Source organism: Bombina bombina, chromosome 5 (assembly GCF_027579735.1).
Source record: "Bombina bombina isolate aBomBom1 chromosome 5, aBomBom1.pri, whole genome shotgun sequence".
NCBI lineage: Eukaryota > Metazoa > Chordata > Amphibia > Anura > Bombinatoridae > Bombina > Bombina bombina.
The window spans coordinates 720,747,613-720,765,022 of NC_069503.1; the positions used below are offsets into that span (position 1 = coordinate 720,747,613).

A 17,410-nucleotide genomic window follows, 5' to 3' on the forward strand; every position below is an offset into this window, starting at 1 on the left:
CTAAGTCTTTCCGAAAGACTTCTAGTTTATTTGTTATTTTTTCCGGTTTTAGAAAGGCCAGAAAACTTCTGCCATTTCTTTGGCATCTTGGTTGAAATCTTTAATTCATCTTGCCTATGTTGAGTCGGGTAAAACTCCGCCTCATAGGATTACAGCTCCTTCTACTAGGTTAGTTTCTACTTCCTGGGCGTTTAGGAATGAAGCTTCGGTTGATCAGATTGCAAAGCGGCAACTTGGTCCTCTTTGCATACTTTTACCAAATTCTACCATTTTGATGTATTTTCTTCTTCTGAAGCAGTTTTTGGTAGAAAAGTAGTTCAGGCAGCGGTTTCAGTTTGAATCTTCTGCTTATGTTTTTCATTAAACTTTATTTTGGGTGTGGATTATTTTCAGCAGGAATTGGCTGTCTTTATTTTATCCCTCCCTCTCTAGTGACTCTTGTGTGGAAAGATCCACATCTTGGGTAGTCATTATCCCATACGTCACTAGCTCATGGACTCTTGCTAATTACATGAAAGAAAACATAATTTATGTAAGAACTTACCTGATAAATTCATTTCTTTCATATTAGCAAGAGTCCATGAGGCCCGCCCTTTTTTGTGGTGGTTATGATTTTTTTGTATAAAGCACAATTATTCCAATTCCTTATTTTATATGCTTTCGCACTTTTTTCTTATCACCCCACTTCTTGGCTATTCGTTAAACTGAATTGTGGGTGTGGTGAGGGGTGTATTTATAGGCATTTTAAGGTTTGGGAAACTTTGCCCCTCCTGGTAGGAATGTATATCCCATACGTCACTAGCTCATGGACTCTTGCTAATATGAAAGAAATGAATTTATCAGGTAAGTTCTTACATAAATTATGTTTTTCAGATGAATTTTTAAATGAACATCATCATTCTGATAATGATTCCTCTGGTTCAGAGGATTCTGTTTCAGAGATTGATGCTGATAAATCTTCATATTTATTCAAAATGGAATTTATTCGTTCTTTACTTAAAGAAGTCTTAATTGCATTAGAAATAGAGGATTCTGATCCTCTTGATACTAAATCTAAACGTTTAAATAAGGTTTTTAAATCTCCTGTAGTTATTCCAGAAGTTTTTCCTGTCCCTGATGCTATTTCTGAAGTAATCTCCAGGGAATGGAATAATTTGGGTAATTAATTTACTCCTTCTAAACGTTTTAAGCAATTATATCCTGTGCCATCTGACAGATTAGAGTTTTGGGACAAAATCCCTTAGGTTGATGGGGCTATCTCCACTCTTGCTAAACGTACTACTATTCCTACGGCAGATAGTACTTCCTTTAAGGATCCTTTAGATAGGAAAATTGAATCCTTTCTAAGAAAAGCTTACTTATGTTCAGGTAATCTTCTTAGACCTGCTATATCTTTAGCGGATGTTGCTGCAGCTTCAACTTTTTGGTTAGAAGCTTTAGCGCAACAAGTAACCGATCATAATTCTCATAGCATTGTTAATCTTCTTCAACATGCTAATAACTTTATTTGTGATGCCATCTTTGATATCATTAGAGTTGATGTCAGGTATATGTCTCTAGCTATTTTAGCTAGAAGAGCTTTATGGCTTAAAACTTGGAATGCTGATATGTCTTCTAAGTCAACTTTGCTTTCCCTTTCTTTCCAGGGTAATAAATTATTTGGTTCTCAGTTGGATTCTATTATCTCAACTGTTACTGGAGGGAAAGGAACTTTTTTACCACAGGATAAAAAATCTAGAGGTAAATTTAGGTCTAATAATCGTTTTCGTTCCTTTCGTCACAACAAGGAACAAAAGCCTGATCCTTCACCCACAGGAGCGGTATCAGTTTGGAAACCATCTCCAGTCTGGAATAAATCCAAGCCTTTTAGAAAACCAAAGCCAGCTCCCAAGTCCACATGAAGGTGCGGCCCTCATTCCAGTCCAGCTGGTAGGGGGCAGATTACGATTTTTCAAAGAAATTTGGATCAATTCAATTCACAATCTTTGGATTCAGAACATTGTTTCAGAAGGGTACAGAATTGGCTTCAAGATAAGGCCTCCTGCAAAGAGATTTTTTCTTTCCCGTGTCCCAGTAAATCCAGCAAAGGCTCAAGCATTTCTGAAATGTGTTTCAGATCTAGAGTTGGCTGGAGTAATTATGCCTGTTCCAGTTCTGGAACAGGGGCTGGGGTTTTATTCAAATCTCTTCATTGTACCAAAGAAGGAGAATTCCTTCAGACCAGTTCTGGATCTAAAAATATTGAATCGTTATGTAAGGATACCAACATTCAAAATGGTAACTATAAGGACTATCCAGCCTTTTGTTCAGCAAGGGCATTATATGTCCACAATAGATTTACAGGATGCATATCTGCATATTCCGATTCATCCAGATCACTATCAGTTTCTGAGATTCTCTTTCCTAGACAAGCATTACCAGTTTGTGGCTCTGCCGTTTGGCCTAGCAACAGCTCCAAGAATTTTTACAAAGGTTCTCGGTGCCCTTCTGTCTGTAATCAGAGAACAGGGTATTGTGGTATTTCCTTATTTGGACGATATCTTGGTACTTGCTCAGTCTTCACATTTAGCAGAATCTCATACGAATCGACTTGTGTTGTTTCTTCGAGATCATGGTTGGAGGATCAATTTACCGAAAAGTTCATTGATTCCTCAGACAAGGGTAACCTTTTTAGGTTTCCAGATAGATTCAGTGTCCATGACTCTGTCTCTGACAGACAAGAGACGTCTAAAATTGATCTCAGCTTGTCGAAACCTTCAGTCTCAATCATTCCCTTCGGTAGCCTTATGCATGGAAATTCTAGGTCTTATGACTGCTGCATCGGACGCGATCCCCTTTGCTCGTTTTCACATGCGACCTCTTCAGCTCTGTATGCTGAACCAGTGGTGCAGGGATTACACAAAGATATCTCAATATCTTTAAAACCGATTGTACGACACTCTCTGACGTGGTGGACAGATCACCATCGTTTAATTCAGGGGGCTTCTTTTGTTCTTCCGACCTGGACTGTAATTTCAACAGATGCAAGTCTGACAGGTTGGGGAGCTGTTTGGGGGTCTCTGACAGCACAAGGGGTTTGGGAATCTCAGGAGGTGAGATTACCAATCAATATTTCTTTCATGTAATTAGCAAGAGTCCATGAGCTAGTGACGTATGGGATATACATTCCTACCAGGAGGGGCAAAGTTTCCCAAACCTCAAAATGCCTATAAATACACCCCTCACCACACCCACAAATCAGTTTTTACAAACTTTGCCTCCTGTGGAGGTGGTGAAGTAAGTTTGTGCTAGATTCTACGTTGATATGCGCTCCGCAGCAGGTTGGAGCCCGGTTTTCCTCTCAGCGTGCAGTGAATGTCAGAGGGATGTGAAGGGAGTATTGCCTATTTGAATTCAATGATCTCCTTCTACGGGGTCTATTTCATAGGTTCTCTGTTATCGGTCGTAGAGATTCATCTCTTACCTCCCTTTTCAGATCTACGATATACTCTTATATATACCATTACCTCTACTGATTCTCGTTTCAGTACTGGTTTGGCTTTCTACTACATGTAGATGAGTGTCCTGGGGTAAGTAAGTCTTATTTTCTGTGACACTCTAAGCTATGGTTGGGCACTTTTATATAAAGTTCTAAATATATGTGTTTAAACATTTATTTGCCTTGATTCAGGATGTTCAACGTTCCTTATTTTCAGACAGTCAGTTTCATATTTGGGATGATGCATATGAATAATTCAATTTTTTCTTACCTTAAAATTTGACTTTTTTCCTGTGGGCTGTTAGGCTTGCGGGGGCTGAAAATGCTTCATTTTATTGCGTCATTCTTGGCGCGGACTTTCTTGGCGCAAAAATTTTTTGTAATTTCCGGCGTCATACGTGTCGCCGGAAGTTGCGTCATTTTTTTGACGTTTTTGCGCCAAAAAATGTCGGCGTTACCGGATGTGGCGCCATTTTTGGCGCCAAAAGCATTTAGGCGCCAAATAATGTTGGCGGCTTTTTTGGCGCTAAAAAATTCGAGCGTCATTGTTGTCTCCACAATATTTAAGTCTCATTATTTATTGCTTCTGGTTGCTAGAAGCTTGTTCATTGGCATTTTTTTTTCCCATTCCTGAAACTGTCATTTAAGGAATTTGATCAATTTTGCTTTATATGTTGTTTTTTCTATTACATATTGCAAGATGTCTCAAATGGACTCTGAATCAGAAGCCACTTTTGGAAAAACGCTTAACTGAGTTTCAGTTCTATCAAAGCTAAGTTCATTTATTTTAAATGTTATAAATGTTTATCTTTAGCTATGGTTTGTAATAAGATATTATGTTATACTTTTACATGCGGAATCCATTAGTATTTATGCTTTATATATTTTCTTTTCTTACAAGAAATATTTAGAAGACTTATAAGAAATATTTTTCTGATTCTATGTTAAAGGCTTTGTCTGACTTCGTGCCTTCTAATAAAATTTTTAGGTCTTTTTCACTTCTTTTTTAATTATTGAAGTTTCAAATGACCAACAACATACTGATTTATCCTTCTCTGATGATGTTTTTTTCAGAAATTTTCTTCATCAGATATTGACACTAACAAATCTACTTTTTTATTATTTTTCAATTATTAAAGTACATTTGTTCTTTGTTGAAAAGGTGTTGATTATTTTGGATATTAAGGTAACTAGTTCTTTAAGACTAGCTGACATTATTTCTGCCTATTTATTTCTTTAGAGGTTTTCTTTCCAATTCCCTATACTAGGGAATGGAATAGGCTGAGAATTTTCTTTTATTCCTTCTTCAAAGGTTTTAAACTATATTCTTTGCCAGCAGTTAAATTCAATTTGGAGGGTTCTCCAATTTATTGGGGCTACTCTAATTCTACTAATTATGCTATTGTTTCTATAGCAAAATAGTATTTATTTTCCTTTAGATAGTTGTATCTTATTTATGGAAAATTATTTAGTTTCAGGTACTTTTCTTGGTCCTGTGATTTATTTGGATATTGCAATTGCTTCATTTTCTCTGTTTACTTTAAGATCAAGTATCAGATTATGATTTATTTTAGCATTGTTAAAGGGACATTTACTAGACTAGGTGCTGTTGCATTTGTCTTGTTGTTTTGCATTTATTGATTATGCAAGTCCACTGTATTGGCTGGTCCTTTAAACCAGACTATCATGCTAATAATTTCATTTGTGTCTTCATTTTATTGAATATCTTCGCAAATGAGGGTTAATCTATGTCTTTAGCTTTTTTAGCTAGAAGAATTTTGTGATTTAAAAAAAATAAAAAAATTTCATTAGATACAATAAATGCATATTTTCATTTTTCTGTTTTCATTCAGATTATTTTCTGAGGATGCGGAATCTCATATGATTCACTTACTCTTCAGGACATAGTTAGAGGATCTTCTTTTCTAAAGCTCTTGATCCCTCACACAAGGGTCACCTTTTTTAGGTTTCCAGATAGTTTGTGTCACTGTCCTTGTCTCTATCATACAAGGGATAATGTTATTGGGTTCCGTCTATCGGTACCTTTAGTCTCTATTATTTCCTTCAGTTGCTATATATGCATAGACGTTTTAGGTCTTATGGCCACAGCATTGGATTCAATTCCCTTTGCTCATTTTCTCTAGAAAGAACCTTTTCAGTCTTTTATAAGTGTTGTTTCTTCAAGAACATGGTTGGAGGATCAATTTACCAAAATGTTTGTTTGATTCCTCAGACAAGGGTAACCTTTTTAGGTTTCCTGATGGATTCAGTGTTCTTGATTCTGTTTCTGACGGACAAGAGGCGTCTGAAATTGGTTTCAGCTTATTGAAACCTTCAGTCTCAATCATTCCCTTCGGTAGCCTTATGCATGGAAATTCTAGGTCTTATGACTGCTGCATTGGATGTGATTCCCTTTGCTCGTTTTCACATGCGACCTCTTCAGCTCTGTATGCTGAACCAGTGGTGCAGGGATTATACAAAGATATCTCAATTAATATCTTTAAAACCGAGTGTTCGACACTCTCTGACGTGGTGGACAGATCACCATTGTTTAGTTCAGGGGGCTTCTTTTTGTTCCTCCAACCTAGACTGTGATCTCAACAGATGCAAATCTGACAGGTTGGGGAGCTGTATGGGGGTTTCTGACAGCACAAGGGGTTTGGGAATCTCAGGAGGTGAGATTACCAATCAACATTTTTGGAACTCCGTGCAATTTTCAGAGCTCTTCAGTCGTGGCCTCTTCTAAAGAGAGAGTCGTTCATTTGTTTCTAGACGGACGATGTCACAACCGTGACATATGTCAATCATCAAGGAGGAACTCACAGTCCTCTGGCTATGAAAGAAGTCTCTCGAATACTTGTATGGGCGGAATCCAGCTCCTGTCTAATTTCTGCGGTTCATATCCCAGGTATAGACAATTGGGAAGCGGATTATCTCAGTCGCTAAACACTACATCCGGGCGAATGGTTTCTTCACCCAGAGGTATTTCTTCAGATTGTTCAAATATGGGGACTTCCAGAAATAGATCTGATGGCTTCTCATCTTAACAAGAAGCTTCCCAGGTATCTGTCCAGATACAGGGATCCTCAGGCGGAAGTAGTGGATGCATTGTCACTTCCTTGGAAGTATCATCCTGCTTATATCTTTCCGCCTATAGTTCTTTTTCCAAGATTCTAAGGAACGTTCGTTTATTCTGCTGGTGGCTCCAGCATGGCCTCACAGGTTTTGGCATGCGGATCTTTTCCGGATGGCCATTTGCCAACCGTGGACTCTTCCGTTGAGACCAGACCTTCTATCGCAAGGTCCTTTTTTCCATCAGGTTCTCAAATCCTTCAATTTGAAGGTATGGAGATTGAATGCTTGATTCTCAATCATAGAGGTTTCTCTGACTCTGTAATTAATACTATGTTACAGGCCTGTATCTAGGAAGATATATTATCGAGTCTGGAAGATTTTCATTTCTAGGTGTTTTTCTCATCTTTTTTCTTGGCATTCTTTTAGAATTCCTAGAATTTTACAGTTTCTTCAGGATGGTTTGGATAAGATTTGTCTGCAAGTTCCTTGAAAGGTCAAATCTCTGCTCTTTCTGTTCTTTTTTCACAGAAAGATTGCTAGTCTTCCTGATATTCATTGTTTTGTACAAGCTTTGGCTCGTATAAAACCTGTTATTAAGTCAATCTCTCCTCCTTGGAGTTTGAATTTGGTTCTGGGGGCTCTTCAAGCTCCTCCGTTTGAACCTATGCATTCGCTAGACATTAAATTACTTTCTTGGAAAGTTTTGTTTCTTTTGGCCATCTCTTCTGCTAAGAAGAGTTTCTGAATTATCTGCTCTTTCTTGTGAGTCTCCTTTTCTGATTTTTCATCAGGATAAGGCGGTGTTGCGAACTTCTTTAAAATTTTTACCTAAGGTTGTGAATTCTAACAACATTAGTAGAGAAATTGTGGTTCCTTCATTGTGTCCTAATCCTAAGAATTCTAAGGAAAACTCGTTGCATTCTTTGGATGTAGTTAGAGCTTTGAAATATTATGTTGAAGCTACTAAGGATTTCCGAAAGACTTCTAGTCTATTTGTTATCTTTTCCGGTTCGAGGAAAGGTCAGAAGGCTTCTGCCATTTCTTTGGCATCTTGGTTAAAATCTTTGTTTCATCATGCCTATGTCGAGTCGGGTAAAACTCCGCCTCAAAGGATTACAGCTCATTCTACTAGGTCAGTTTCTACTTCCTGGGCGTATAGGAATGAAGCCTCAGTTGATCAGATTTGCAAAGCAGCAACTTGGTCTTCTTTGCATACTTTTACTAGATTCTACCATTTTGATGTGTTTTCTTCTTCTGAAGCAGTTTTTGGTAGAAAAGTACTTCAGGCAGCTGTTTCAGTTTGATTCTTCTGCTTATAATTTCAGTTTTTTTCATTATAAGATTTAAACTTTATTTTGGGTGTGGATTATTTTCAGCGGAATTGGCTGTCTTTATTTTATCCCTCCCTCTCTAGTGACTCTTGCGTGGAAGATCCACATCTTGGGTAGTCATTATCCCATACGTCACTAGCTCATGGACTCTTGCTAATTACATGAAAGAAAACATAATTTATGTAAGAACTTACCTGATAAATTCATTTCTTTCATATTAGCAAGAGTCCATGAGGCCCACCCTTTTGTGGTGGTTATGATTTTTTTGTATAAAGCACAATTATTCCAATTCCTTATTTTTTATGCTTTCGCACTTTTTTCTTATCACCCCACTTCTTGGCTATACGTTAAACTGATTTGTGGGTGTGGTGAGGGGTGTATTTATAGGCATTTTGAGGTTTGGGAAACTTTGCCCCTCCTGGTAGGAATGTATATCCCATACGTCACTAGCTCATGGACTCTTGCTAATATGAAAGAAATGAATTTATCAGGTAAGTTCTTACATAAATTGTTTTTGGAACTCCGTGCAATTTTCAGAGCTCTTCAGTCATGGCCTCTTCTAAAGAGAGAATCGTTCATTTGTTTTCAGACAGACAATGTCACAACTGTGGCATATATCAATCATCAAGGAGGGACTCACAGTCCTCTGGCTATGAAAGAAGTATCTCGAATACTGGTATGGGTGGAATCCAGCTCCTGTCTAATTTCTGCGGTTCATATCCCAGGTATAGACAATTGGGAAGCGGATTATCTCAGTCGCCAAACGTTACATCCGGGCGAATGGTCTCTTCACCCAGAGGTATTTCTTCAGATTGTTCAAATGTGGGGACTTCCAGAAATAGATCTGATGGCTTCTCATCTAAACAAGAAACTTCCCAGGTATCTGTCCAGATCCAGGGATCCTCAGGCGGAAGCAGTGGATGCATTGTCACTTCCTTGGAAGTATCATCCTGCCTATATCTTTCCGCCTCTAGTTCTTCTTCCAAGAGTAATCTTCAAGATTCTGAAGGAATGCTCGTTTGTTCTGCTGGTGGCTCCAGCATGGCCTCACAGGTTTTGGTATGCGGATTTTGTCCGGATGGCTTCTTGCCAACCATGGACTCTTCCGTTAAGACCAGACCTTTTATCGCAGGGTCCTTTTTACCATCAGGATCTCAAATCCTTAAATTTAAAGGTATGGAGATTGAACGCTTGATTCTTAGTCAAAGAGGTTTCTCTGACTCTATGATTAATACTATGTTACAGGCTCGTAAATCTGTATCTAGGAAGATATATTATCGAGTCTGGAAGACTTATATTTCTTGGTGTCTTTCTCATCATTTTTCCTGGCATTCTTTTAGAATTCCGATAATTTTACAGTTTCTTCAGGATGGTTTGGATAAAGGTTTGTCTGCAAGTTCCTTGAAAGGACAAATCTCTGCTCTTTCTGTTCTTTTTCACAGAAAGATTGCTAATCTTCCTGATATTCATTGTTTTGTACAAGCTTTGGTTCGTATAAAACCTGTTATTAAGTCAATTTCTCCTCCTTGGAGTTTGAATTTGGTTCTGGGGGCTCTTCAAGCTCCTCCGTTTGAACCTATGCATTCATTGGACATTAAATTACTTTCTTGGAAAGTTTTGTTTCTTTTGGCCATCTCTTCTGCTAGAAGAGTTTCTGAATTATCTGCTCTTTCTTGTGAGTCTCCTTTTCTGATTTTCCATCAGGATAAGGCGGTGTTGCGAACTTCTTTTACATTTTTACCTAAGGTTGTGAATTCTAACAACATTAGCAGAGAAATTGTGGTTCCTTCATTATGTCCTAATCCTAAGAATTCTAAGGAGAGATCATTGCATTCTTTGGATGTAGTTAGAGCTTTGAAATATTATGTTGAGGCTACTAAGAATTTCCGAAAGACTTCTAGTCTATTTGTTATCTTTTCCGGTTCTAGGAAAGGTCAGAAGGCCTCTGCCATTTCTTTGGCATCTTGGTTGAAATCTTTAATTCATCATGCTTATGTCGAGTCGGGTAAAACTCTGCCTCAAAGGATTACAGCTCATTCTACTAGGTCAGTTTCTACTTCCTGGGCGTTTAGGAATGAAGCTTCGGTTGATCAGATTTGCAAAGCAGCAACTTGGTCTTCTTTGCATACTTTTACTAAATTCTACCATTTTGATGTGTTTTCTTCTTCTGAAGCAGTTTTTGGTAGAAAAGTACTTCAGGCAGCTGTTTCAGTTTGATTCTTCTGCTTATAATTTCAGTTTTTTTCATTATAAGATTTAAACTTTATTTTGGGTGTGGATTATTTTCAGCGGAATTGGCTGTCTTTATTTTATCCCTCCCTCTCTAGTGACTCTTGCGTGGAAGATCCACATCTTGGGTAGTCATTATCCCATACGTCACTAGCTCATGGACTCTTGCTAATTACATGAAAGAAAACATAATTTATGTAAGAACTTACCTGATAAATTCATTTCTTTCATATTAGCAAGAGTCCATGAGGCCCACCCTTTTTTTGTGGTGGTTATGATTTTTTGTATAAAGCACAATTATTCCAATTCCTTATTTTTTATGCTTTCGCACTTTTGTCTTATCACCCCACTTCTTGGCTATGCGTTAAACTGATTTGTGGGTGTGGTGAGGGGTGTATTTATAGGCATTTTGAGGTTTGGGAAACTTTGCCCCTCCTGGTAGGAATGTATATCCCATACGTCACTAGCTCATGGACTCTTGCCAATATGAAATAAATGAATTTATCAGGTAAGTTCTTACATAAATGATGTTTTTTTTATTTTTATAAGGTGACTTTATTTTTTAATATATAAATTTGCTACCGTGATCATCCATTCTCCGCACACACTCAACTTCTTATCTTTTTGTGTCTTTACGTATAGAGTGGTCCCACCCGCTCTATACGTAGCAGAAATGCGCGTTCACAAGCACGGAACGCATTGCGCATGCGCAAATCCACGATCGTTGCTTCAATGTGCATGCGATTCTCTGATCGGGTACCCTTGCATGTTTAGTATTATAGTAAATTGTAGTGGATTACTTATCTTGATATTCTCTAAATAGATGTATGCACTAGAGCAGGGAATTGAATAACACACACCCGAGGGCACCTGTGGGACTTAGTGTGTGGGAGTTTTCGAGCCCTGTGATTATATGCACATAATGGTAGGTCTGTAGAGGGAAGATTGCTGCTGTTGCAGGTCTCAAGCCAAAGGTTGCTGCTGCTGCAGCAAGCTTTGACTGTGAATCTGGTGACGGCAGTTGTAGTTCCCATGCGGTCTTGGGAACTACAGTTCCCATCATGCTGTGCCTTTTAGAACAACATGATTTAGAATAAATGCTCCTGATCATCAACCTCCAGTTTCATTGCACTGACAGAATCCACTGTACTTCAGGCAGCAGTCAAGGAGGCTAAGCTATCTCCAGCTGTAACCACTTCAGGATGTTATTAAATTAGCCCCACAAAAGTCTTGTTGAACGGTGCAACATTACAGAGAAAAAGCCCAGGCTGCATCAAACTCTTAGCAGTGGCAGAAGCACAGTACAGAACAGTTTATACAGAAGAAATCAAATGTATACATGTGCAGCTCATAATAACATCTTAGCCTGGAGAAGACATAACTGAACTATATTGCTTAAAGTGGTACCTTTTCTGTGAAGTCTGTACTGCGTTGCTTACTTAGTTTGGTGTCTCCTGAGCTATTTGCTTGTTAGCCTAGACTTTTGAACCTGTTGGTTCCGCGGAGGGCTCAACAAATCCCAGGGAATATAAAGCTCTTTAAGGAGAATATCCTAGAATACTATGTATATATCTATAGTCAAATCCTTCTATTGATACTAAAAAGATGTGTAGTTTGTGTGGCTTCTAAATTTCTGGTAATGATCTGTATAGTGTTTTCCATGGTGATGTTTATAAGATAGTATTATATGTATTGCATGAAAAAGACTTGTGTGTAAACATAATCTGAAACTAGAATTATAGACTACTATAGACAGCAAGTGCATGCTAGACAACTCTACTGTTGATAGAGACGAACACACCTCCACATGTCTGAAAAGAAAACCATTTGTTCAACCCTGAAATATTCATTAAAAAATAAAGGCTGAAATGTACTTTTAAATGCCATATTGGATTAAACAAAAATGAGTACAATGGAATTACTATATAATGTTTTGATATATTTTGAGCAGACCAGCTGTCTAGAACACTAGATTAATAATAATTAAATTTCCACTTTTCCAGTGAATATTAATAGCCTATAATTTGCTATTTTCATGATTATTTCTCCTGCACAGGTTGGGACATCTTCTGTTGTCTACCCCGCTGCAATGTTTGCACCACAAGTAGCCGCAAGAGGGATGCCAGTGGCAGAATTTAATATGGAAACAACACCAGCTACCACTGGCTTTACGTAAGAAACCATTTTTACACATAAATCAGGGGTTTCAAGGAGATTGGAAGTGTACAATAAAGTTCCAAGATCCAAATTTACCTTCTATTGATATTCATTGTTGAAACTTGGCTCCTTTCCATGATAGCATACCTAGGTTGGCTGAGGAGTTTGCTTGTTTTGAGCAATATATTATAGTATTGTTTGCAATAATGTTAACACAAATGTTATAAATATAGTTCTCCCCAAGCCTAAATCCGTATGTTCTCATGATAAGGATCTTTCCCTTTATTTAAATGAATACATTGTCTTTGGTCTAGAATATAGCACAGTAATGTCTGTGTACACCCCAACAGATTTGTCAGAAAACATTTACTTACCTTTCTGAAACAACATATTCTATGGGACACTATACTACAAAATACTCCTACAAATGTGGGCCATTGATTGCAACCAAGATTTGTTAATTTGCACCCACAACAAAGTATTTTTCCTACCAAATTCATTCAAGACCATGTTGCAAAAATGAATACACCCCAATGAAAGTCATAGGAACAAAGCTAAATGTCTGACAACAAATTCCTAATTAATAAGAATTCAACTACAGGTGAGTCTAATTATTCATTAAACAGATGTCCAGCAGATAGTTGATTATAAAAGGGTGTTACTTACCAAAGAAAACCCCTTTCCATGTCATGCTGTCAGCAATAGTACCACATGGAAGAGAAATGTCACAAGGCCTGAGAAAATAATTTCTTTACACAAGAGAGGTGAAGGCTCTACAAGAAGATCTGCAAAGCTTTACTTATCAGAATACTTTAAAGTAATATAAAAATGTAACACAAAAGGAACTGCAGCCATCCACGGAAGTTAACACCTCGACAGGAGCGTCTTCTGATGAGAAGGGTTGAAGAAAAATGCCATGCAAGTTCACTGCAGTTAGCTAAAGTAGAAGAAAGATTAACTGGGGTGATTGTTTCCTGTGACACAATACGGCATACACTGTAGAAGAATGACATGCATGGGTGTCGTCCACGAAGGAAGCCTCTCCCAAAGCCCCTAGAATTTGCAAGGACACATGCTAAAAAAGAAGACTACTACTGGGACTCTGTATTCTGTAGTGATGAGACCAAGATAAATGTTTTTGGAACTGATGACTTTAAAACTGTATAGTGTTGCATAGGTGAGGAGTACAATGAAAAATGCATGATGCCTACAGTGAAACATGGTGGTGGCAGTGTCCTTCTGTGGGACTGCATGAGTGCTGCTGGTGTCGGGGAGCTGCATTGTATTGATGGTATCATGAATTCACAGATGTACTGCTCTATATTGAAAGAGAAGATGCTACCATCACTCCGTGTCCTTGCTCGTCGTGCAGTTTTCCAACATGGCAATGATCCAAAACACACATCTAAGGCCACTGTTGCATTTCTGAAGAAGAACAGGGGGAAAGTGATGCAGTGACCAAGTATGTCTCCTGATATGAACCCAAGCGAACACATATGGGGAATTCTGAAGAGACAAGCATTGAGAGCATTACTCTCCAGCCAGCATCCATGCTCTAAAAGAGGTCGTTCTTGAATAATGGAAAAAGATAGATGTTGCAATATGTCGCCAACTTGTTAATTCCATGCCTAGAAGACTTGGTGCTGTCCTTACTAATCATGGAGGTCATACAAAATACTAGATGTAGTAGTTTTTGTTGTGGGGTGTATTCATTTGTGCATCACCTTCTTTGAGTAAACCTGAAGATTTTGTAATCTTAGTTATATTATTAACCTTACTTTCATGTAATGAGGTAAACAAATGTTCTATAAAACTCAGTTTTGTCAAAATTCTGGAAACTGTGTTCATTGAGATATTGATTAAAATCTTACTTTTCAAAAGGGGTGTACTCATTTATGCTGAGTACTGTATGTGTGTGTGTATATATGTGTGTGTATGTATATACATATATATATATATATAACTCTTAATTTCACACACTAATTTTAAAGATTTTCATAATTTAATATGGATTAATTTAGTTGACGATTGCTGTTATGTAGATATATTTATCGATAAGTAACATAATACATTTATAATAAAGCAAAACATCTTTGAGAATACTTGAATCTTAACGATATACATTTTTCCTATATTTTGGTTCTTTCAGTTGTAGTTCATTAAAATGTAACCGTATGGCTGTGTAAATAGCGCAGAAGGGGTAAATGGACTATCTGAATCATGAGTTTTGACTTGACTGTCCCTTTAACACCAGATACATGTCCCTGAACTCAGCTCATATCCTTTTCAGACCTTAAAACAAACTAACACCCTTTGCTCCTACCTCAGCCCTTTATATGATATCCAAAACAAGCTGTTTGCTACTACTCCCTTATTAAGCTATTTACAGCTTATCCCAGACCATATTCATACCCCTGCTCATTTACTTAGCCCTAGACTGAATGCCTGACCCCCTCAGCTTTTCAGGCAATTGTGCATTTTCCTAAATGTGACAAATTAGAATCAGATATGTTTTGTTTGTTTTTAGGAATTTCATTTGTAACACACACCATATATATAGTTCTTTAAAACTGTATCACTTACATGATACCTATACATAGAAAAAAAACATGACAAAGAAAGTAATATTCATGTTGCCACATTTTTGCATCTAACATCATCACATATGTAGCTTATGAGGCTCATGACATTAGTTGGTTAGTTACCTGGCATATTTTACTGGGGCCTTATATGTGTCACGTGTCTCTGTCACTATTATACACTTTCCCTGACAATTTCCCTAAGACAAATGGTATATCAGTGTCTTTCAACTGCAGTGCTCATAATGTAAAGATTTAAAGATTTCCCTACCTGAGTACAGGTGAGTCAGTCACATTGAGTGAGAAGCTGACCAGCTTGGGCACAAAAATATAGTTTGGTATTTCAGGGGGTGCTTGAGGGTTGAACTGAGGAAAAATGGGTTTCTGTCATACATTGCATGTTTACATTAGCTACTTCAGGGCAATAAAATAATGAAAGAAGCCACAGTGTACCCCTTGTCACTGCTTCAGGTATCCCAAGGGGTGCATTACCACAGCTTGAGAAACGAGGCTCTCTGTGAACTATGAAAGTTTAGTTTTGACGTTTGTTTACCTTTAATTATATTCCTATGTATGCTGTGCTAGCCTTGGCAGCAAATATAGTAATACTGAAACGATATCACTATGTACTGTATGTTATTACTCCTAAACTACATTTGGATGTGATTATAAATGTATCGAACTATGATCTATATATATATATTTATTAGAATGCAGGTCCTTTAATCTCTAACCTGGTGGATTTCATTATAAGTAAATTTTCATCATACATATGCACATTTCTTTGCTGATAGTGTGACCAGGATTAGAAAACATTGTTATAATTATCAAAGCATATTGTTTAGGGTCAACACTTTCTCATCATTTACTCGTCTTTACTGATGTTCCAATATTTAGCTTGTTTGCTACTAAATAGAGAAGTCAGATGTAACTTATTTGGTCTTGTTTTTTTTTTTTTTTTTTTTTAATACCAGATTTCATTTCCAAGGACCATGTGGAAAGACTCTGCCACCTGCCCTCGCCCCCCATGAGACTGAAATAATTTCTTGAGGATACACAATGAACTCCTGTATTTTCCAGATATGTAATGGAAATCCATGCGAACAAAACATCATTTACTGTTAGAAGATACAAGACCGTATCTACAACAGGATCTACAGAAAAGCACTTGTCAGCAATATGTGAATGGATTATAACAACCTTATTGGTGTTTCTGAAGTTGCATTTTGGAACATAATTTGCCACAAAAACCCACTTAATGCATTTAAAGGCAAAATTTCAAATTCTGCTATATGCTATTATGTTCCCTTTGGTGTCTATTTACATTTCTGCTTTGTGAAATTTATATTGAATGTTTGCTTTAAGATCCTATTTAAGAATAGATTTTCTCATTACTAATGAAATAGTGGCAGTTTAAAAGTAAGGTTAATGGGTGCACTAAATAAAGTTACAGGTTTTTTACAGAAAGCTTTAATTTGACAAAATTGTCAAATGTTTGTTCTTAGGTCAAATTAAGTAATTTTTTTTTTTTGTATTGTACATTTACCAAAGGTGGATACATGTATAACTCTTCTGCTGCGTTGGGATGATTAATACTAAGAACAATAATGCCAAATCAGAATAAATCATTACAAAAATCAAGTGGAAATACCAAATACTAAGCTTTTAAAAATATCTAAATCAAATAAACTTCAAAAAATATCGGAGTGTGGAAGAACAATTGCCTTACATAAAATGCTGTGGTCCATTATGTTGCACTGTCTTGTAAAAACCATGTGTATTTTGGACTTATTTGATTGTAAGCACAAATACATTTTTAGATGTATAAAAATGAGAATAAACTATATTATCCTATTTTAATTGTACTATTTTACTTTGTAACAGATGCCGGCATCGCTTATTGTAATACAATTATAAAAAAAATATAAACTTTTTTATTATACTCTTGTGTAATCCACATTCCTTATATAGTTCTTTACCTCTCATATGCTGTTTCTCCAACATAGGTGTGTCCGGTCCACGGCGTCATCCTTACTTGTGGGATATTCTCTTCCCCAACAGGAAATGGCAAAGAGCCCAGCAAAGCTGGTCACATGATCCCTCCTAGGCTCCGCCTTCCCCAGTCATTCTCTTTGCCGTTGTACTGGCAACATCTCCACGGAGATGGCTTAGAGTTTTTTGGTGTTTAACTGTAGTTTTTATTACTTCAATCAAGAGTTTGTTATTTTAAAATAGTGCTGGTATGTACTATTTACTCTGAAACAGAAAAGTGATGAAGATTTCTGTTTGTAAGAGGAAAATGATTTTAGCAACCGTTACTAAAATCGATGGCTGTTTCCACACAGGACTGTTGAGAGGAATTAACTTCAGTTGGGGGAAACAGTGAGCAGACTTTTGCTGCTTGAGGTATGACACATTTCTAACAAGTCTATATAATGCTGGAAGCTGTCATTTTCCCTATGGGATCCGGTAAGCCATTTTTATTACATAAGAATAAAGGACTTCACAAGGGCTTTTAAGACTGGTAGACATTTTCTGGGCTAAAACGATTGATATATAAG

General features: G+C 37.2%; 1 protein-coding gene across 2 annotated transcripts in view; it reads left to right on the forward strand.

Moving 5' to 3' along the window:
• The window catches only part of SIRT5 (sirtuin 5), a 191,870-nt gene extending 175,167 nt beyond the window's left edge, over positions 1-16,703 (forward strand). For both annotated transcript variants that reach the window (XM_053714754.1, XM_053714753.1), the window contains exons 8-9: positions 12,170-12,285; positions 15,824-16,703. In XM_053714754.1, the coding sequence (XP_053570729.1) occupies positions 12,170-12,285; positions 15,824-15,899 (192 nt within the window). In that variant the 3' untranslated portion in view covers positions 15,900-16,703. The remainder of the gene's footprint in view (positions 1-12,169; positions 12,286-15,823) is intronic.
• The last annotated feature ends 707 nt before the right edge of the window (positions 16,704-17,410 follow it).